We start from the raw sequence: 21,961 nt of genomic DNA on the forward strand, positions 1-21,961 counted from the left end.
AATCCCAAATTGCCAGCCCATCCTCGTCCGTTCAGTATCCAAGTAGATACCCAACAGGGTGCACCACGAGAAGGTGAGGATTGGACATTAGGTCAGAAGCCCTGGTCAGTTCTCCGCATTCCTTTAAAGGCTATGTGGAGGTCTCCTCTCAGTTATACAGCTTTGACCCAGCGAAACCTTATCAAAATGGACCAAAGAAGGTGAATATATGGATGCGTGGGCAAGCGCTCATGTCTTCTAAGTAGTCCGCACTAAGGCAACTCGTGAATGCCGGCGAGTGTATTCCCGTAAGCTCTCTGGTCAATTTTTTATGAAACTTTCATAGTTTCTACATTCAGCTTTGATATAATGCTGGATTTAATATCCACTTGATTTAAATAATATGTAATATGTTCTTAATTTGAACTTGTTCATAGTTCAGTTGCTTCTTTCTGAAAGCAGATCTGAGCTCTGCTTTCAACAATCCTAAAATGGAAAAGTATAATCCAATCAATGAAGTCTGTGTCAGGTCAGCCTATTCATGTACCAAGAATTACTTATGGTTCTGAGTATCATGAATTTTTAACAAGCATGGTACTAAATTCAACATTCTAGAATATCTGTTCATCAAAAATTTTTCTTTAAAGGTAGCAGCTAAGTCAGGTGCTTCTCTAGTTAGTTTAAAGTTTTTCATGAATGTGTAACGTTTCCCTGCAATTTTTGATTTTATTATAATGAACAGTTATCATCAGAACTTTTCATAAATTTTTTACAGAATTAGCCAAAGTAAACTGAGCTCTAATATTTTCAGAAATACCTCAATACTAAGAATGTTTACACATTTCATAAATCTTTAATTTTGCCAAGCTGCACAGTGCAACCAATAAAAGTACCCTGTTAATAAAGTAGACAAAAATGCAAAATTCAAAAATGAATCTTTAAAAATTTTTATGAGGTGTATATATGTACTCTCACACCTACTTAAGAATTTTTAAAGATGAAAGCATGACAATCTATATTGCATTGTATCTATTAAAATCAACAATAAAAGTATGAGGGAGACATTTGTAGAACGTTTTTTCACTTGCTTACAAACTATAATATAGTAGGCAAGAAATTATGTTCTGGTTTTAATCCTTTACTCAAGCATAAGTAAACAAAGTTTGCTCATGAAGTATCTTCATAACTAGTGTACTTGTAAATGTTAAAAAATACCAAGTAATTTTAAACCTGGTTTTACTCCATTTCCCAAGTAAGCAAACAGACAAACAAGTCAAGTTTGCGCCTGAAAGTGATGCAAGTCTAGCTGATCCTACAGGTAGTGCAAGACCAAGGCAACTCGTGGTAAAGGTGGCATAAGCTCTGATCACTAATCTTAATATTTACCCTTAATGCCAAAACACATCTCCAAGGAGGGGATGGATGCTGTTTTGTATTATAGGCAAGGGGCCACTACCCAGACCAGTTTCGACCTTTATTGAGGTCTCATCAGTGGGCGCCAGGCTAGAAATACCAAGATTTAGTAATACAGAGCTTATAAGTATTTTACCAGAACAAGTTACCATAAGGTCTTATTAAATAAAAATCTCTGGAGAAGATATAAATGTAGAAAGTATTTTACCGTGGGTATAATAAATGTTAAAAAATACCAATTAATTTTCAACCTGGTTTTACTCCATTTTCCAAGTAAGCAGACAGACAAACAAGTCAAGTTTGCACCTGCAAGTGATGCAAGTCTAGCTGATCCTACAGGTAGTGCAAGGGTAGTGGCCCCTTGCCTTTAATACAAAACAGCATACATCCCCTCCTTGGAGATGTGTTTTGGCATTAAGGGTAAATATTAAGATTAGTGATCAGATCTTATGCCACCTTTACCACGAGTTGCCTTGGTCTTGCACTACCTGTAGGATCAGCTAGACTTGCATCACTTGCAGATGCAAACTTGACTTGTTTGTCTGTTTGCTTACTTGGGAAATGGAATAAAACCAGGTTTAAAATTACTCGGTATTTTTTAACATTTATTATACCCACGGTAAAATACTTTCTACATTTATATCTCCTCCAGAGATTTTTATTTAATAAGGTTAAAACACCTTATGGTAACTTGTTCTGGTAAAATACTTATAAGCTCTGTATTACTAAATCTTGGTATTTCTAGCTTGGTATTTCTAGCCTGGCTCCCACTGATGAGACCTCAAGTAATTTCTAGCTTAGCTCCCACTGATGAGACCTGCCAGTTACCAGAACCCGAGAGAGAGCTCCTATTCCAGTCCTGTTACAACGAAGGTGCCATTGCTTTGGATTCCAGTTGCCATTTACAAGATCCCGAGAGAGAGCTCCTATTGCAGTATCCTTCGGTAAGAACCCTTACAGTTTTTCTTTTGGTGGTTTTTCTTGCAGCCTCGTGCCAAACGGTACAGGCCTGTCTTAAGGTCTTCCCTTTTCAGAGACTCAACTTTCTTTTACTGTGGGAAAAGTATTTGCCTTTAAACAATGTCTAAATTCTTACCAAGAGTTCGTACTCTCGGGATCGAAATTGACCCAAGCATAGAGAAAGCAATGTTTGTGAGAGCTCTTCTCAATGTCATGAAAGCATTTACGGGCTTACCCCTTAGGGGGGGGGGACGATTCCAAACAACATAGAGACAAGAGAAACGCTCCTTAAAGGTGTAGAATGTGAAGGGAAAAATACCTACCCTTCCTAGTCGGGAGTATTTTAAAATCCGTAAAAATTGACAGGTTTCCTCTAGAATATCTAGAGAAAGGGGAGGAAATCATAAAAACCATTTTCTCCAAGTGGGGGACTGTCCGAAACGTAACAATCGGACAAGACACGGATATCCCAGAGTGGAAATCAGGGGAAATAAGCATTTCAATCGAGATGAAAACAGAGGTCCCCAACTTAATTTTTTTAGGCTCAGCAAGAGTAATAGTCAATTATCCAGGAGTAAGAAAACAATGTTTTCGGTGCACCGCTTTGGGCCACCTTAGCGCTCACTGCCGAAAAACAACACATGCCACAACTGCTTATCGACAGAACACACATTGAATCAATGCGAGTCACCGTGCCGTAAATGTGAGAACACATCCCATAAAATAGACGTTTGTCCTAACAGGACCCTTGCAGAAAGAGCAGGAGGTGCCATAACACCTGCGGCAGTAGCCATTCCAGTAATCAGTCCTAAGCTCACAACACAGGACTCTCGAGCTACCGGCCAAACAGTAAACGAGCCACAAACAACTGAATCAGAAGTTTCCAGCCCTACAACCCCCAGCTAATGCGACGACTATGTTAGGAAACCAGGCAATAAGCAGGAACAATGCAGGAGGAAAAACTAGGAAGAAAAAGAAACGGAACACTAAGAAATCTCACACCATTGAAATGGAAAGCAACAATAACAGCACAGAAACAGAGGAAATGGAAATCAATACCAGTTCAACAAAACGACCCATCACGCCAGAAGAAGGAGAAATGAAACGAAATAAACAAGACATTGAAAGCCCAATAGAAGCCTCAAGTTCGGAAGAAGATGAGGAAAGAAATGAGATAATAACGCGAAACAACACAGAAAATGAGGAAGAAACCTCATCAGAAGAGGACACAGAGCAAGGAAACGATCCAAAACCAGAAGATACAAATACCGGTTCTTCTCACCCCATTACAAAACTGGTAGAAGGAGAAAATCCTCCATACGAAAATTCAAATAACAAGATAACAATATAATTGTTATCTTGTTTCAATTATTCAAATTTTTCAATAATTCAAATTCAAATAACAATATAACAAGACGAATCCTACTCGATCTTAGGGACAAACCCGAGATAAGGAACAAAGTCCACACAGCTATACAGGAAAAAGGAGACGCTTGTTTGCAATGTAAAGGCGAGCTAGATAATCTTAGTATATGGATGAAGTGGGATAACTTCAATTACCACCGAACGAAATGGAATGAAAGCTTGAAGAGAATATAGAAACTAAATGATGAAGAGTCAGTACACGTACTCACAGTGATGGAAAACGTGGTAAAATACTTTGAGGTAGCGATTAAAAATTGGAGGGCAAATATGATCTAAAAAAAAAAAAGCCCCTTCTTCTAAGTTTTTTCTTTTGGTTTTGTTTCTGTGTATTCACACTTAGTCCAATTAGGAGGGGGCAGACCTAAGAACTTGAGCTGCGAAGGCCTACAGCGAGGCGGTGCAGCTCCTTGTGGGCTGCATCACTCGGGCCGGGCTCTTCCTCCAACTCTCGGTTCTCTGGTTGATAAAGTCCACCTCAATACGGATCCCGCTATCGCAGTTTTTTTTTTTTTTTTAATTTTTTTTTCAGTTGAAAGGTATAGTTTAAGAATATTCTAAGTTCCAAATTTTAACAAACATTTTTCTTTATTTTCTTAGGGGGTTACGAGATAACGTCTCCAGACACCTTGATTAATGTAATCGAAAGTTATATTTTTTCGGGTAAAATGAAATGTAAACTTTAAGTTTTTTTTTTTCGAACAGGTGTAAGGAGATTATGTTTTACAGACCTTTTAGCCACAACCTCTGGGTTATACAGCTAAACAGGTTGACTGAGGCCTCTTTTTACCTCCTACTATCCTACTCTATCTTTCTTTAACTTCCCCTATTACTACCTGCTGACCCGCAGCAATCTTTATACTCCAAAGGCCGATGATGAAAGACATGAACTCCCATTCTACCTCAATAAAGGTCGAAACCGGTCTGGGTAGTGGCCCCTTGCCTTTAATACAAAACAGCATACATCCCCTCCTTGGAGATGTGTTTTGGCATTAAGGGTAAATATTAAGATTAGTGATCAGAGCTTATGCCACCTTTACCACGAGTTGCCTTAGTCTTGCACTACCTGTAGGATCAGCTAGACTTGCATCACTTGCAAGCGAAAACGACTTGTTTGTCTGTTTGCTTACTTGGGAAATGGAGTAAAACCAGGTTTAAAATTACTTGGTATTTTTTAACATTTATTATACCCAAGGTAAAATACTTTCTATAGTGTACTTGTATATAGAGATTACCAACTTCACATCCATTGCCTCGATATCCTATAATGCAAATACAGTATGGGAAGGATTGCTACCTAGACTGGTTCTGATCTTTATTCAGGTTCATTAGTAAGAGCATGACCCAGGAAGATACTTCAAACACAAAGTTTGTTTGATTATGCTTGGGTAAAGGATTAAAACAAGAATATAATTTCTTGTAAAATATAAGGAGGTGGGTACAAGGTTTAATTGTGAAAAGATGCATGCGTGGAGTGGTGCAGAAAGAAAAGTAATTTTTTCAAATTTATTTAATGATATTAATCTATTGGAGCTTTTTTTTTTTTTTTTTTTTTTTTTTTTATATGATTGTGTGTAGATTGAGTTGTTTAGATTTTAAGGAATACTTATATGCATGGATTAAAGTAGATATTTTATGAGTCTTTGAACTCCCTGGTGTCACATAATATTTTTAGTATTGCACTAGTGTGTATAGTAGAACAATGGCAGCAGAGACAACTTTGCTGGGAGAAATTAATATGTGGGACTTTGTTCAGTGCAATATGCGTGAGATGTATTCATCATGAAATTCAAAGATTTTTGTGCAAGGAAAGTGACTGATGAGTGAATAGGTAGGAAGTGTTTTGTGCGGAAGTGCAAGCTGTGTGAAAAAAATAGTTTATCACAGTACACAAACAGCAACAATTAGGTAACAGTGGCACCAGTTTAAAAAAAAAAAAAATAGTAATGAAGAATACAAGAAATTAAACTCCTAATCAACTGTATTTAAGAAAGAGAGAGAGAGAGTTAAAAAAGTATTAATTTGAACCTAAAATGACTGTCTCCAAGATTTTTGATAAATCAAAACAGTCATGCTTTTGGGGAATAGTTTAAAACTGTTGCTGATTCCAAAAACAGTCTCTATGACTTATGACTTCTATGTAGTACTTTTTCTTATCTCCATTTAATTTGTGTGAAAGGATCCAAGGCATGGTCTGATAGTCCAACTCAGTAGCGCACTCTCAGGATTTAATCTTGGGGGAGGGGCTGAGTTGAGTAGACAATTTGAGAATTCACACAACATTGCATACGACCTATGACTGAACATCTGCAGTGATCACCAATACATGATACCCATGATCTCCTTTAACCCAGTTCGGGCAAACGAAGTAGTGCTCAGTCCTCAAGAGCACTACTTCGTTCGCCTTGCGTTCACAGCGGCCGTGATTCCCGAGAACCATACAGTATTCCCACCTCATGTGGCCGCTAATTCATAAGCAGTATAGAAATAGAAGACAGAACATAAATAAAAAAAAGAATTTTAATTAGGAAAAGATTTTTAGAAAATTTTCTAGTGATTTTTCGTTTTTCTTTTGGGGAGGGCCAGGGGCCCCTTGGCCCCCCTCCCTGGGTGTGCCACTGGTCCAACTTGCTGTAATGATGGTGCCGAATGTATTTTTTATGTTCTCCAAGATATCTGCTTCAGAAAACAGATCTCATTGTTTGTATATCTTTCCTTTACATGTGAAATAACCAGATGCGAACTAGATGGGACATCCATACCCTCCCCTTAAGCCAATTTCTATGTTGAATACTTAGAAAATCAAGCAATCAGTATAGATGTGCTTAAATCAGTGGTTTGGTCAGAGCCATACTTATGCACAGGTGCACAAAGCTCTAGCTAGGGATCCCAAAAATTAGGACCAATTTAAGGGTCCCAAACAATGAGATTTAAAATTATAACTAATTAAAACTGAACATAAAAAAAATATGATTGTTTTCTGTTAAATTTCCTATATCACTATAATATACGTATAGCTCAGAAAACGGATGTTATTGCTTCAAGTCAATATCTAAATAGATCACATGTCCCTCTTTTTTTTACAATGTTTAAAATATGGCAGGAAAATATTCACGTGTGCAAGCTAGTTTGAAACAGCATTTTAAATTCAGTGTGGCAGTCACGCTTTAAATTTAGTGGGAATAAATGCTGTAGAATCATGTTCTAGTACACTATTTAAATTTGTTCAAAATGTATATAATATCTTTTTTTCTTCTTCCAATAGAAGATGGAATGTATTAAACATTTGGGTGAAAAATATTTGTGACACATAATGAGGTGCCAGAGCCAATGCTGTTTCTGCTTGAAAAAGTAATTACAGATTAATTAAAGAAGCATTGATCAATCTGTTAGGTATCAAAAAATATGTATGGAGCTTAGAGTATAATAATTTGAACAAGACATTTGCTGAATATGAAACTTTATGAACATTACTAACCATACTATGGAATTCAATGATGATACAATTGAATGGAACCAAGCAAATCCTTACAGAATTCTAAAATTAACTTGTTGGAAGGTATAAAACTATTAAAGTCGTTAAATGGGTTCATTTTAGAAGTAAGAAATAATTTTGAATAAAATATTGAAGAAAGGGCCAAACTATTAATAGATGTGCATTAACTTAAAGATGAAAAAAGAAACTATATCATACATACATTTTCTTTTTATAAATGAAATGTATATATGATGATACAAATAAAAACCAAGTTTCCCCCTCAGGGAAAAGAAAGGTTTTTGTTAAATACATTATATGTAATTTGTGATAGATTGGTTACAGGGCTAAATCGTTAATGTGAGGCATATTCAGAAGCACAGGATAATTTTCAGGTATTTATTAAATTTAAAATTTGGCCGAAAATGATAAATTTAAAGATGAATTCATCCAGTTTCTTGAATACATACAAAGGGAGTGGGGGCTGGAAAGTTCTGATAAAAACCTAGAACAAAAATTAATTAATTTTGTCTTCTTATATACCCTAAAAGAAAAAGAACAAGTTATTATCATGTGATGAAACATGGGGGTTAAAGAGTTTGTTGAAGATATGTTCTTTCTTGTGGTTATATCAACTACTTTAATATCATTTTTGTTATAGGTGTTTATCAAAACTTTCCAGGCAACCCCCTCATATAAGAAATACTTATAATACATTAGACATGTACAATCATTGTCTAATATGGGAACAATACTGAAAATTTCACTAACAATGTCCATTAGTAATGATAGTAGCGATCATTCATTTGCTGTTCTTAAAAGGGTGAAAAATTATTTACGAAACTCTTTAAAATGTCAAATTTATCACTATTATTTATTGAAAATAACATGCATAATTTGAATTATGATATATTTGCAAAAGAAAAGTCTAGGAAAAAAACATTTCTAATGTCTTTATTTAGGGTTAGTTTAACATTTAACATAAGTTTTTTAAAATAAATATAATGAAAGTTTTTTGTATATTGATTGTTTTTATTTGTCTTTATTCATTTTGTGTGTGTGTGTGTGGGGGGGGGGAAATATTACACATGATGTACCACATTGATGGAAACATATTCCAGGAAATTGACAAAGCTAGGGATTTGATGGTGTTGGTAGATAGAAATTCAAAGTTCAGAGGGCATGTTGCTAAGGAGGCCAATGAATATCATAAGCTTACTTGATTATTGAATACAGTAACAAGCAGAGAATTATCATTCCCTTTTATAAGAATTTTGATATAGCTACATCTGGATTACTGCACCCAGGTCTCTGATCACCTGGGTTTCTTAGGTTACAGACAAGCCTAAGACAAGTGATTAAGATGGCAAGTGGTCTTTGGAATGCTCCCTATGACAACAGACAGAGTTATTGAATTGCAAAAGTTGGTTGTTAGGCAGAAAAGAGGAGACACGATAGAAATATTTCAAGCTACAAAAAAGGGTTTTAAAGGACTGATGTAGAGGAAATAATTCAGCACTTGGCTAGAGGCAGCAGAACAAGTGGTCATCACTAGATTTTTGTCAACTGCCTTCTCTAAAGACTTGAAAATTTTTCCACTTCTTTAGTTAAGATCTTTTGTGGAACTATTGGCAGAAATAGTTTTATTGTACAATGTTCCATTCTGAATCCCTTTGAAACCATGCCAATTCAGAAATATAAATTTGTGTTTAGTGCTGATAGCTATAACTAATGGTTCTTTACCCTAATCTCTATTACCCAATTATATTTATTATTTAGTAGAATCTCACCTGTTATCTTCTATGTCTTGGTAACACCAATTATGTCAAGATGATTCATCACCAGTTCTGAGCTGACTGTCTTCCATTAATACTTCTTAAGTTGATAGTGTTCACCTTAAGTTCATTAACATTTAGTTTGTTACAGCAGCTGATTTTTCAGTGTTTATCCTGGCTACCTGATGAAAACAGCAAGAGAACTATTTATCCTACTACATCCCAGAAATGATGGTACGATATGATACCATCATTTTCTTCCTTGGGTTAAGTCAATACAGAATACAGAATTTGGTTGGCTAGGTGCCAAACTGGCAGCACATCCTTATTCAGTATCCAGGTAGATGCCTCTTAATGGAGCACATCACACCACATGTAGGTTAGGATTGGGTGTTAGATCAAAAGACTCAATCAGTTCTTCAGATTTCTTAAAGGCTTTGTGGAAATTTTCCCACCTCTGTTCCCCAAATAATTTCCCTAATCTCACATTTTATATAGAATTACAACTGGAACTCAAAATATCTATCTCTACAGGTGTTTGACTAATGCAGATTTCATTAATTACAGAGAGTGAACTACCTTTCTCTTTACACTAGCCAATTTCGTGATTTTCTAATTTTCATAATAATATAATGATTATCAGCTGGTTGCCTCTTCAAGGTTTCTGCCTCAGTTATCAGCAATAACCGAGGCAGAAAGCCCAGCTATCAGCAAAATTATCACTAAAAAAGATTTCCCTTAATGCATCATCAGATTATTCAAGTTTACTATCAATGCCAATAATTTTACTTGCCATATATTTTTTTTTTCTGCTGAAAAAATGTTACAACATGCAGGTGTCAGCAACTATTCAATAATGGAATTAAAAATTTGTTGTCAGTAGTCTGGCTAACTTGTTCAAGTTGATCACAAATATAATTTAAACATAACTCTTTTATGGTTACACGGTGATCAGCACTCATATGTATGAATTTAGGGACACAAAACACGTGTTGGAAAGATTATTTTACTGATTAATAATAAAATAATAATGACGTTTCGACCCCTGTGTTGAGGTCATCATCAGAAGGATACATGTGTATAAGAACCAAGCTACATGCTGTTGCACTCTATACAGGTAAATTACATCTATGTTGTTAACTAATCTTTTTTCTTAGCCTACCCTCTAGTGATTAAAAAAAAAAAAAATTACCAATAAAAACTACAATAAACTCTGCTAAAGCCCTCACGTACTAGGATTCTTCTGGAATTATACAGTTTATATTGTTATATTACGATTATGTCTTCTGGATTTGTACAGCACAGGTTGCTATTGATTGTTCCGGGGAAAGAAAAAAAAAAAAAAAAAAAAAAAAAAAAAAAAACACTTCACCAAGTCTTCTTGTATTGAGATTTTTCTTCGTGGTTGCTATGAAGGTTGCAGATGGGTCCTCCACATTCTTGGAATGGTTAGACCATCATTTTTATTCAGATCATGTTTGAGCAGTTCACATGCTTCCTTGAATTTCCGTTCGAACCAGGTTTTGGTGCGGTGTAGGGACTTGGTACCTTTCCAATCAATTCTGTGATATGTTTGGAGTGCATGGTCAGAAAGGCCGGTTTTTCCAAAATGGAGGTATTTTATGTGTCATTTGTGTCCATCCTTTCTGATCGGGATGGTTCGCCCTGTTTCCCCTATGTATAGCATGTTACATGTGCAATCTATTTTGTAAACCCCTGGGTGAGCTAAGTGTGCCAAGGTATCCTTGGAAGAACTGAGTAGATGTCTTAATTTTGCCGGGGGGTTTAAAGGTGGTTTTGATGTTGTATTTGTGTAGTGTCCTATCTATTTTTTCTGAAATGCCTCTAACATATGGTAAGCAATAGCATTCTTGAAATCTTTTTTGTTATTAGTGGTATCTTTGTGGAGGATCTTGTGAATGGTTTTTATCCTGTATCCATTTTTTATAAAGGTATGTTTGATGGTCTCATATTCATGGTTCAGAGCCTGTTCATTTGAACAAATGGTTTGAGCTCTGTGTTTAAGGGTGCTTATGACCCCTAGTTTTGTGATGGGTGGTGATAAGAAGTTTTGTGTATGTACTGGCCTGTGTGTATGTGTGTAGGTTTGCAGTAAACTGAGAAGGAGAGACAGCCTGAAGGAAGACGTGTGACAAGTGTGTCTAGGAAAGGAAGAGAGTTGTTTTTTTCTATTTCAATGGTGAAATGGATGCATTTGTGTTGTTTGTCCAGGTGTCTAAGGAATGTATCTATTGCTTCTTGTCCGTGGGGCCAAATGGCGAAAATATCGTTGACATATCTGAGCCAAATTTTGGGCTTTAGGCACGCCAATTCTAGAGCTCGTTGCTCAAAGTCTTCCATATAAAAGTTCACTATTGGGGGGGAAAGTGGTGAGCAATGGCTGTATCCTCTTTTTGAAGGTAAAAACTGTTTTGCCACGCAAAATATCCGGAGTGGAGTATGTGGGCCAAGAGGGCTGTGATGTCATGTGGAAATATGTTCTGTAAGAGTAAGATAATATCATTGATTGGGACATTGGTGAAAAGGGAAGTTATGTCAAAGCTGACTAATAGATCTTGGTCGTTGAGCGTAATGTTTTTAATTTTGTTTATGAATTGTTGTGTATTTTTTATGTAGGAAGGGGAATGACCAACCAATTCCTTGAGTGTGACCGCTAATTTTTTGGCTAAGTAGTAATTCGGACTGTCGATTCCTTCCACAATTGGCTGTAATTGCATGTCTGTTTTGTGTACTTTTGGCACGGCATAAATTCTTTTAATTGTTTCTTCCGGCCACGTGTTAACTGATTTAAGTAGTTCAGTAGTTTTCTGTTTGTTGCGTTGCATGGGGTTGTAATTTACCATTTGGTAGTTGTTGTGGTCTGATACTAAATGGTTCATTTTTAAAATGTAGGTTGTCCGATTTAAAACAACAGTGGCATTCTCTTTATCTGCTTTTGTGATAATAATGTCACAGTTATTTTTTTTAGGGATTTGATGGTCAGTTTTTCCACTTTGTTTAGGTTGCTGCTGCTTAATTTTTTGGTTGAATTTAGCAAAACAAGCAGTTTCCATGCATATTTTGTCAGCTAATTTTTTTTTTTTTTTTTGTAAGATTCCTCCCTGCCAATTTAGCTGACAAAATATGCATGGAAACTGCTTGTTTCCATGTGTAAACAATAACCGGGGAATAATATTCCCCGGTTATTGTTTTACCCTTTTCAAGATAATTAATAAACAAAATGCTTTAGCATCCCAAAACACCGATGCCATGACCTTTCCTGCTAATGGAACCAACTTTGTCTTCTTTGGCACTGAACAACTGGCTTCTATCTCCACTGTTTTGACTGCTATTTGGATTCTGGTGTGTAATGTCAAATCCAAGTCTCATCCATAGTAATAAATCGAAACATTCCTTTTAGAATTAAAACATTCCTGTTCAGAGATTTTCATGTGAGTGTGTTTTTGATCTGCTGTGAGCATGCATGGCACCCATCTTGTGCAAACCTTTTTTTATATATCGTACATGTTCTTTTGAAATGCCTATAGTCTCAGCAATTTCACCCACTTTGATTTGCTGGTCATCCAGTACCATATCGTGCACTCGATCAATAATTTCTGGTGTTGTTACACTTTTTGGACGTTCTTCACATGGATCATTTTCAAGGCTGATACGGCCATGTTTAAACTTGGCAGTCCATTTCTTAATTGTCAGAAATGAAGGAGAAGAGTGCCCATAAACTTTAATGAACTCAGGATGAATTTCTTTTGCCATTAAACCTTCTTTTACAAAGAATTTTATAACTACACAATACTCAATTTTATCCATTTCAAGGGATGCAGACAACACTGTTTTATACAGCTGTCTGAAGCAAAAAAACTACTTCATAGAATGACTTGCAATTTCACATGGAAGTCATTCTATGAAATTTTTTTTCCTTAGGAAAAAAAAAAAAAACGTGCCGATAGTGTTGCCATCTATAGCAAGCATAATGGTATTATACTGTTTCCAAACTGAGGAGGATTGTGAAAATAACTTCACAATTAAATATTTATAATTGCAAAACTTTATTTGTTACATAGTAGGGAAATTTATATTGATTTTATCAAAAAGGTATATTTAAATTTCACAATTAGAACAAATGGAAATCTCGAGACCAGTGGCAGGGAGAATAGCATGATGTAATAACATTATTTTAAACAAAAATCAATGCCATAGTGAAATATACTGAAATGAATATATTCAGTGAGAAAGAGAGATAACAGGGAAACCAGCCAGCCTTAAGGACGATGAAGTATTCAAAATCACCTAGTATAGTAGAGAGGTTCAAGGAAGAGGATGGGTGTAATAAGTATAGAGAAATGACATTATCACATCATTGTTCATTTAAGAAACTCTATAGCTTTTACAAGTAGATTTCTCTGATGGCATCATTAGATTATTCAAGTTTAAAATCAATGCCGGTAATTTTACTTGACATAAATTATTTCAGCAGATCGAGGGTACTGCGATGGGTAGTCCAATATCATCTGCTTTGACTGATTATTTTATGGAGTATTCAAAGAAGCAGATTTCTAACACCATTTCTACTTTACCTCACATTTGGTTACATTTTATGGATGACATCTTTGCAATCTGGTCTCACTCTGAAAGAGAACTACTTAAATTTCTGGATAAAATATTCCTTATACATTTACATCAAGTTCAACTATTGAATGTGAATCTAACAGCAGTCTCCATCAATATCCACACATCTTCACATTGTCATCTTTCACAAAAATAGGTATTATTAAAGGCTTAGTACACTGAGCATGCACAATATGTTCTTCGAAGTCTCTTCTATTAGAAAAATGAAATAAAATAAAACTTACTCTATTTCTTAATGAATATGTTGGACCTTGATAGAGAAAATATTTGATAATTATCATCCCTCTCCCAGATTGCAATCTGATTTTAACAGGATCCACATACTCATCTTAAAGGAAGATAGAGTATGTGGATCTGAACAAAGAGCAATGACCCTTTCAAAGATATAATCAATATATCACCTTCAAACCGGCTTGGAAGATGTCATCTTTCTTACCAATTATCAAAGATACTTATCACTTCCATACTTGCCTGGCATTTATCAAACTCTCTGTTCTAATCATCTTTGCTACTTTGGACAAACTAGCCATTCTGCTAGGATTAGAAGAAAATCTAGATTATATGTTTTGGGGATTTTAGGCCTTGCTTCTCATGCCATCGATGATTGACGGAGTTAAATGAAACCATATTAACCTGCTACACTACAGTGGGTTCAAATCTGATTATCTATTTTTTGAGTATCGTGAAGCTTTATACCTCTGTCCTAATCTTATTCGGAGAGATTGCATACCTATCTCTAAATTTTAGGAAGTGATTGCTGTTAATGGTTTATAATTTTTAAAATTAATTAATTAATTATATATCTATCTCGACTTGTCTGAACTCTAATGTTTCCTCCTATTGAACAGCTGAGACACATGATATACAAATGTTGCATGATTCATTCTTGTATTCATATTTTAAATGTCAATTCCATTTCTTCTGTCTTCTTCCTGAATGAAGCTCATGACATATTGAGTTAAATATATAGGAGTAATAAATTGTATTTATTTTTTTTCTTATATGTGTGATGCCATTATTTAGAACATTATACTAGAGCTAACTTGACTATTTAGCCAGTACAGGAAAAAAAACACTCCCTCAACACAAACAAAAAAACAACCCAAACCATGAAACCAATATCAGAAATGCAGTCACCAAGAACCAAACACTTCTGGCCTATGGCTCTTGAGAACTACCCTAATATATATCTACTATCTACCTTCGTCATCTCAAAAAACCCACGACCTCCAAAATACAACCCCCTCCCCCAAGTCCCCACATCAGAAACGCATATTCACCTGACACCACCTCAAAAAGCACTCATGCCTTCACAAAATACTCACACACACATGCCCTCCTCAAAAAATACCTTCCCCCAAATATCCACACATATGCTCCACCTCAAAAGAAACACCAACATACAAGACCACATGCATCATAAAAAAAAATAATAATAAATTCCATTTCCTATTATAATATACACACATAAATAAAAAACAGGATAATAAAAATACAGTAAAATATACTATAACAGTAAAATATACAACAACAACAACACAATCAAAATAATATTGCAATAAATTTCCAATAATTATTTTGCCAAAAACAACATTAAAAAGTAAAATATGTTAATAAAATGAATGCCTAGTTTTGTACATCATTATTGTGTACTTCTTCATATTGATACAAAAAGCACAAATACAAAGACATATTAACAAGGAGATTTCTGAATTTCAAACTGTCATTTTTTAATTCATTCAACATGTGACACATGGATCAAAAAATCTTATGAAAAACAAATAAAAATAGCACAACATATAATATTACATTCGAAACATATCTATCAAAACAAACATAAAAGATCTTTAATGACATATACTAACCCAATTTCTGAACTGTTTGTTGATACATTGTGATTACCATATCTGGAAACTCTGGAAACATACTGAAAAAAAAAATAAATAAATAAAATAAATAAAATAATAATAATGAAAAGAATACTAAATTAGAAATATAGTCTTGATATACTGCTTATGTAGAAATGAAATATAATTTTAAAAATGCTCACAGTAATGCTAATACGAGGGTAGTCTGAATGGTCCTTGACCTAACAATGAAAAAACGAATTTATAATGTCAAAATTATTTTTATTTTTCAACATAATTTCCCTTAAGACAAATACATTTATTCCAGGGATTCTCCAGCACCATTATCCCGTTCCTGGTTCTCAGTAAGAACTGCAAAATGAATTTCGCAGATTTTACTCTACAGCTGCAATCACCTCTTGATTCAAAGAAAAACAGTGACCAGCGAGGTGGTTTTAGTTTTGGGAAGAGACAGAAGTCACAGGGAGCTAAATCTGGGGCATAGGGTGGATGTTCCAACAATTCATAGTGCAGATCCCTTAATTTTCCCATTGACAAAACACCTTTGTGTGTAGGTTCACTGTCCTGATGAAAGATGACTTTTTCTTCTGCAAACTGGGTCTTTTCTCACAAATTTTTATCATTTAGTCTGGTTAAAAGATTGGAATAATATTCTCCGGTTATTGTTTTACCCTTTTCAAGATAATTAATGAACAAAATGCCTTTAGCATCCCAAAACATCGATGCCATGACCTTTCCTGCTGATGGAACCGACTGTCTTCTTTGGCACTGAACAACTGGCTTCTGTCTACTGTTTTGACTGCTGTTTGGATTCTGGTGTGTAATGGTGAATCCAAGTCTCATCCATAGTAATAAATCGATGCACAAAATCAGTTTTATTCTTCTTAAAATATTTCTTTATTTCTACATCTAAATTAGAATTATCTCTTTTTCAGAAAGAGAAGTTAGTCTTGAAGTACAAGAGCACAATCCATTTGTAAAGCAATGATTCCAGTATACATTCATAATAATAATAAAATAAGAATCTCCCAAAAGCTTAGGAGATTCTTATCTTATGTAACCATTAAAGAAAAAGTTTTAAAGAATTATTTTATATTTTATTAAAATTAATTTCAAGCACACAGCAACAATTTTTAATTGATAATCCACCGACTGTTATGTACTTTGTATTCCATTTATTTGAACTGTTTGTTCTAAACTGTTGATGTACTGTTAATTTCATTATGAAATATTTGTACCTTTATTTCATTCAAGTTAATTACTGTGGTTATCGTGTAATTTATTATTTATAGTTATGCCACAGGTACCTTTAAAGATTAGACAGTATATATTCAGATATTTGATTATGTACTTGATTGCTAATGCACACCAGAATTATGAATTTAACTCCTATTCTTCACCTCCTCCTTTCGCTTTTGTCCCTTCCTTATAATTTCAGAAGAATGCTCAGCTGAAATATAAAATGAATAATAATAATACAAAAAAAATTATAATGGAGTAAAAATCTTGACAGCGTCAGCAATACACAATTACAACACTTTGAACTTAGTATTTGTTTCTTCAGCATGACATCAGAAGATTATATATGGCAGTCATTAATGAAATAAATTCTTCAATAAGCAAAATAAAATTTAAACAAAAAATAAAATGTGAATAAATAAAGCAAAATATAAAGAGAGAAACCCAGTTTGTTTTTGTGAAAGTGACACTATGGTTTGTCCTGGAGAAATGAAGTGCTATCCCAGAATTGTCTTCTCTGTTGTTTACATTGCCTACATGTTCTTGAGGTTAGCAGTTCATTTCTCCAGGACAAACCATACCATAGAATGGGACAAAAGCTCCATGCCCTATTTAGAGGAAGATTTCCGCTCCCGAATCATAAAAGAAGTCATAATAGTAATCCATTCTGAACACAACCTCAATAGAAACCAAAGATTAATTCTAGCTGATATTTGGAAGACCCTCATAAGATCTTTAAGCACGCCAGAGCTAAATCTTGCTTCCAATTACAGAACATTCCTACATAACAACAGTTGACTTCATACACGCTCCATGCATGTAATGTACGCATTCTTCTGTTTTTTGTAAAAAAATACAATTGTATTCGGTTCATTCCTTCATGAACAGTTTCAGTGTTTAAGTTGTTTTGTATCTATTTTATTCACCCTGAAGAAGCCAAACAGCTAAGTTGGCAAAACTTGTCGGTATATTTTACTTAGTATCAAATAAATTACTTCAACTAATATAAACACAGTTGATGTCAATCTTTTCCATGACATCCATTCTCTTTAGCCCGATCTGCCAATCTATATCCAAATCATCCTGCAAAATTTTGACATCATGTGTATTAACTATTGCTCTACCCAACTTTGCATCATCAGCAAATAACTGAACAGTTCCTCTCAGATTCTTTTCTATATAATTAATGAACAAATTAAAGAGCAATGGTTCAAGAACAGAACCCTGCAAAACACCATTAGTCAAAGGTCTTCTTTTTGGAGTCTACTCCTGAATAAACTACTCTCTGATATCTCTCCATCAACCACCCTCCCTATATCCATCCCCATGTGCTGCAGTTTGCTGATTAGGAATCCATGTAGTATCCTGTCAAAGGCCTTTGCAAAGTCCAGCAGTAAGTGATACTGCTGGACTTTGGAAAACACTTTTCCAAAATTTTGGTTTACCCCAGTGTTGAGAAACACTGGAGTAAAAACCCATTATGCCAGTGTTTCTCAACCTCCTTTCATGTGTGCCCCATTTTTTAATATAAGCTTTTGTGCCCCCCCAACTTTCCCCCTTTGCAATTCTTGTGTGGAGACACTGAAAAAACCCATAAAAGTTAGCAAAACAAAAAAAACTAGGAATTAAAATTTTTAAATATTCATACAAATTTAAATATGCGATCAAGTTGTTTGAAAATTGTATAGATCTGGCATCACTGTACAGACCGCTGAATTGTATTGGCCTTTCAGAAAAATTCACGATTTCATCATGAGAACTGTTGAAAATGCTGGAAATGTTTCTATGAGTATAAATAAGGCTTGAAATGGCAAGACGGCAGTAACACTGTAACAGTGACCAACACGAGAGTGAGAAGTCAATGGTCGGCATTATTTTACTCTTATTCGCAACGACTGTGATACCTGGTATAAAAACAATCTTTTCTAGTGTAGAAAAATTAATAAATTTTTAATTGGACATAAGCAGGCATCTGACGACTGTGGAGTGTAGACATCAACAAATTCAGGCTCACAGAAAGTATGCAGCAGAATATATAGATTTCTGTTTCACAAAAGACTGAAGTAAATGATAAAGAAAGACCACTGTGTGTTACTTGTTTGAAAATTTTGGCAGCTGATAGCATGAAACTGAATAAACTTAAGACATTTGGAAACACTTCATAAGAAGTATGTTAAAAATCCATCAGAGAGAGGTGTTTGCTGCCAAACTGAAATGTTTTGAAAAGCAAAAATCTAGCATTAAAAACACTTTGTCTGTAAATGAAAAAGCTTTACTAGCTTCTTACAAAGTTGCATATAAAATAGTTAGGTGCAAAAATGCCCCACACTATTGGAGAAGACCTAATTCTGCCAGATGTGATTGATATTGTGGAAACTATGTTTGGAGAAAGTTTTATTAAACAACTACAGTGCATACCTTCATTAAATGATACCATTGCTTGGCAAATTGGTGACATATATGAAGATATGCAGCAACAACTTTTGTCATAGCTTTGTGACCAATTATTTTCAATTCAAGCTTGGCAAGGCAACAGATAGAAACAAGGATTGTCATTTAATTGCTTATGTTTGATTTTGTTATGGATTATCAGCAGTTGAGGATTATTGTTTTGTAAACCAATAGAAAGAAGAGCCACAGCACCAATGTCCAATATTTTGAAAAATTCAAAATATTGGACGATTTTATATGCAAGGCAAATATACAGTGGAAAAATGGCATTAAAATTTGCAATGATGGTGCTTGAGTTATCCGGAAGGTTTAAAAGTTTACAAGCCCTTGTCAGCGAAAAATCCCCACAATGTATTTGGACACACTGCATGATTCATAGAGAAGCTCTTGCTGCAAAGGAAATAAGTCCTGGTCTAAACATTGTGTTAACAATAGTTATAACCATGGTGAATTATATAAAAATGAGACCCTTAAAATCAAGACTGATTTCTGAACTTCGCAAAGACATGGCTGGAGCAGAACATTCAGCATTACCATTTTACTATGAGACAAGATGGTTATCACAGGGAAAATGTTTGCAATGTGTTTACAAATTAAGAGATGAAATAGCACTCTTCTTGGAAGAGGAACACGAAGTAGAGAAGTTTAGAGACTACTTATTTGTAATGAAATTGAGCTACTTGGTGGACATATTCGAGAAACTATTATATTAAACCTGAAACTCCAAGAAAAAAATACACCCATCTTAGTGATATGCAACAAAGTTAATACTTTTTGTAAAAAACTAGTTATGGAACAAAAAGGTAAAGCAACAAAAATTAGAAATGTTTGCAAATGTGGATGAATTTATCAAAACCTACAAGGACGAAGAGCAACACATCCAAGTTTTATTTGCAACTATTGAAAATCATTTAACAATATTGACGAAGAATTTTAGAAAGTATTTTATAACCGATGACAACATAATGGCAATGTACGAGTGAGTTAGAAACCCATTTCAAATTTTCCTTGAAGGTTTCTCAATTGAAGAACAGGAACAAATTATAGACTTCACATCAACTGACAAAATCAAAAGATAATTTCCATCTAAATTGTGGTTTGAATTTTGGGCCAGCATTGATGAATTTTCTGCACTTAAGTCAAGAGCTTTTTGTGCACTTTTCCAGCATCTTATCTTTGTGAAATCAGGTTTTCTGCAGTGGCTATCTTAAAACCAAATTTAGATCTAAGCTAAATATAGAAAGAGAACTAAGGGTGTTAATTTCCAATGTATCACCATCATATGAAAAGCCTTGCTCTGCAACACAGGCCCAAGGAAAACATTACTTTTTAGATTCATTGTTGTTTAGTTTTAATTAGTTGCTTGGTATATTTTGCAATATTGATATGTTCCCATAAGCATAACTAGTTTATTCAATACAGTGGATTTTATACATTTTATAATTTTATTTTCAGTGTATTTTATGGTTTTGTTTTTATATTGTTTTTGTGTCAATAAATAGTTTCATTAAATGCTTTTGTTTCAATAAATAGTTTCATTAAAGGCTTTTGTTTCAATAAAGTAGTTTTTCAGTTTTCCCTTTGATTTCCACTTTCTTCACATCTCCCTTTAGGTATTTTGCACCCCCCCCCCCCAAAAGGGGGGTGCCTCATAGGTTGAGAATCACTGCATTACCCTTACCCAATTCAGCCGTCACTGTATATTATAAAACATGAGCAAGTTACTGAGGCATGATCTACCCTTCCCAAAACCATTCTGTCCCCCATACAGTATCCCATTTCCATCTATCCATATGTTTGTTTTGCTGGACTGTGTTATTACATAAATATTACATACATAAACTGTGTTATTCATGGTGTCATGGGGAACATGAAGAAAACTGAGATCTAGATATTGTGCAGGGAGTTTGACGTGGGAGATTTTGTGAAATAAGTGTGCGCGCGTGTGCACGTTATGTATTCATTGCCAAGAGAAAATAGATTGTGGTATGAGAGTGGCAGTGGGCAGAGTGTGCTGTAATGCTGTGAAGAGCTGAGAGTTAGATAACTACTATTATCAACCATGAGCTGCTAACAAAGAAAGTGCAGAGGATTGGATTTGTGGTTATATTGTGAATGGTCGTGTAATTTAGTACTCGGGTAAAATTGGCGATTTTGTGTGTTTTATTGTGTTTTTTCATTAGAACATTTGTGTATTAGTGTAGATGTTCGTGTTTTTTGAGTATTTAGGGTCTTTATAACATTTTTATTGTGATACTGTCAGCATGGCACCAATGTGATGAACAATGGCAGCAAAGACCATGTTGTCCAGTGATTTGAATTTGCAGGATTTTATTCAGTGCAGTGTATGTGAAATGTATTCATAAAAAAAATTAAATAATATGTGGAAGGAAGTTGAAACTGGAGAGAGAGTATGAATTAAGTGTTTTAAAAGTGGGTGTCTGTTAGGTGACGAGAATGCAGCAAATACCGATGGTAAGATAGAAAATTATGTTATTAATGTCAAACGTCAAGCCGTGGAAATAAAGGAGAACAAAATGGACATTAATAAAGAAATAGCACACTTGAAGGATAACGTTTATAGGGCAAACCGTGAAATTGAAAAATTGTAGACATGGCAAGAGATTAGCAGGGCTAAAAAGAGAAAGAACTGCTTTCTTGTGGTCCAAAGGAGTAATAAAGACCAATCCAACAAATTAAGGAGAAAATTATGTATGGAGACTCAAAGATCA

At 34.7% G+C, this 21,961-nt stretch overlaps 1 protein-coding gene across 2 annotated transcripts in view; it reads right to left on the reverse strand.

Moving 5' to 3' along the window:
- SMC5 (structural maintenance of chromosomes 5) overlaps positions 1-21,961 on the reverse strand; it is a 752,645-nt gene that overhangs the window by 327,446 nt on the left and 403,238 nt on the right. For both annotated transcript variants that reach the window (XM_090391623.1, XM_090391622.1), the window contains exon 14: positions 15,537-15,598. In XM_090391623.1, coding sequence (XP_090247749.1) covers positions 15,537-15,598 — 62 coding nt within the window. The remainder of the gene's footprint in view (positions 1-15,536; positions 15,599-21,961) is intronic.

Source organism: Typopeltis vanoorti, chromosome 4 (genome assembly GCF_054136105.1).
Source record: "Typopeltis vanoorti isolate ZY-2024b chromosome 4, IOZ_Tvanoo_1.0, whole genome shotgun sequence".
Taxonomy (NCBI): Eukaryota; Metazoa; Arthropoda; class Arachnida; order Uropygi; family Thelyphonidae; genus Typopeltis; species Typopeltis vanoorti.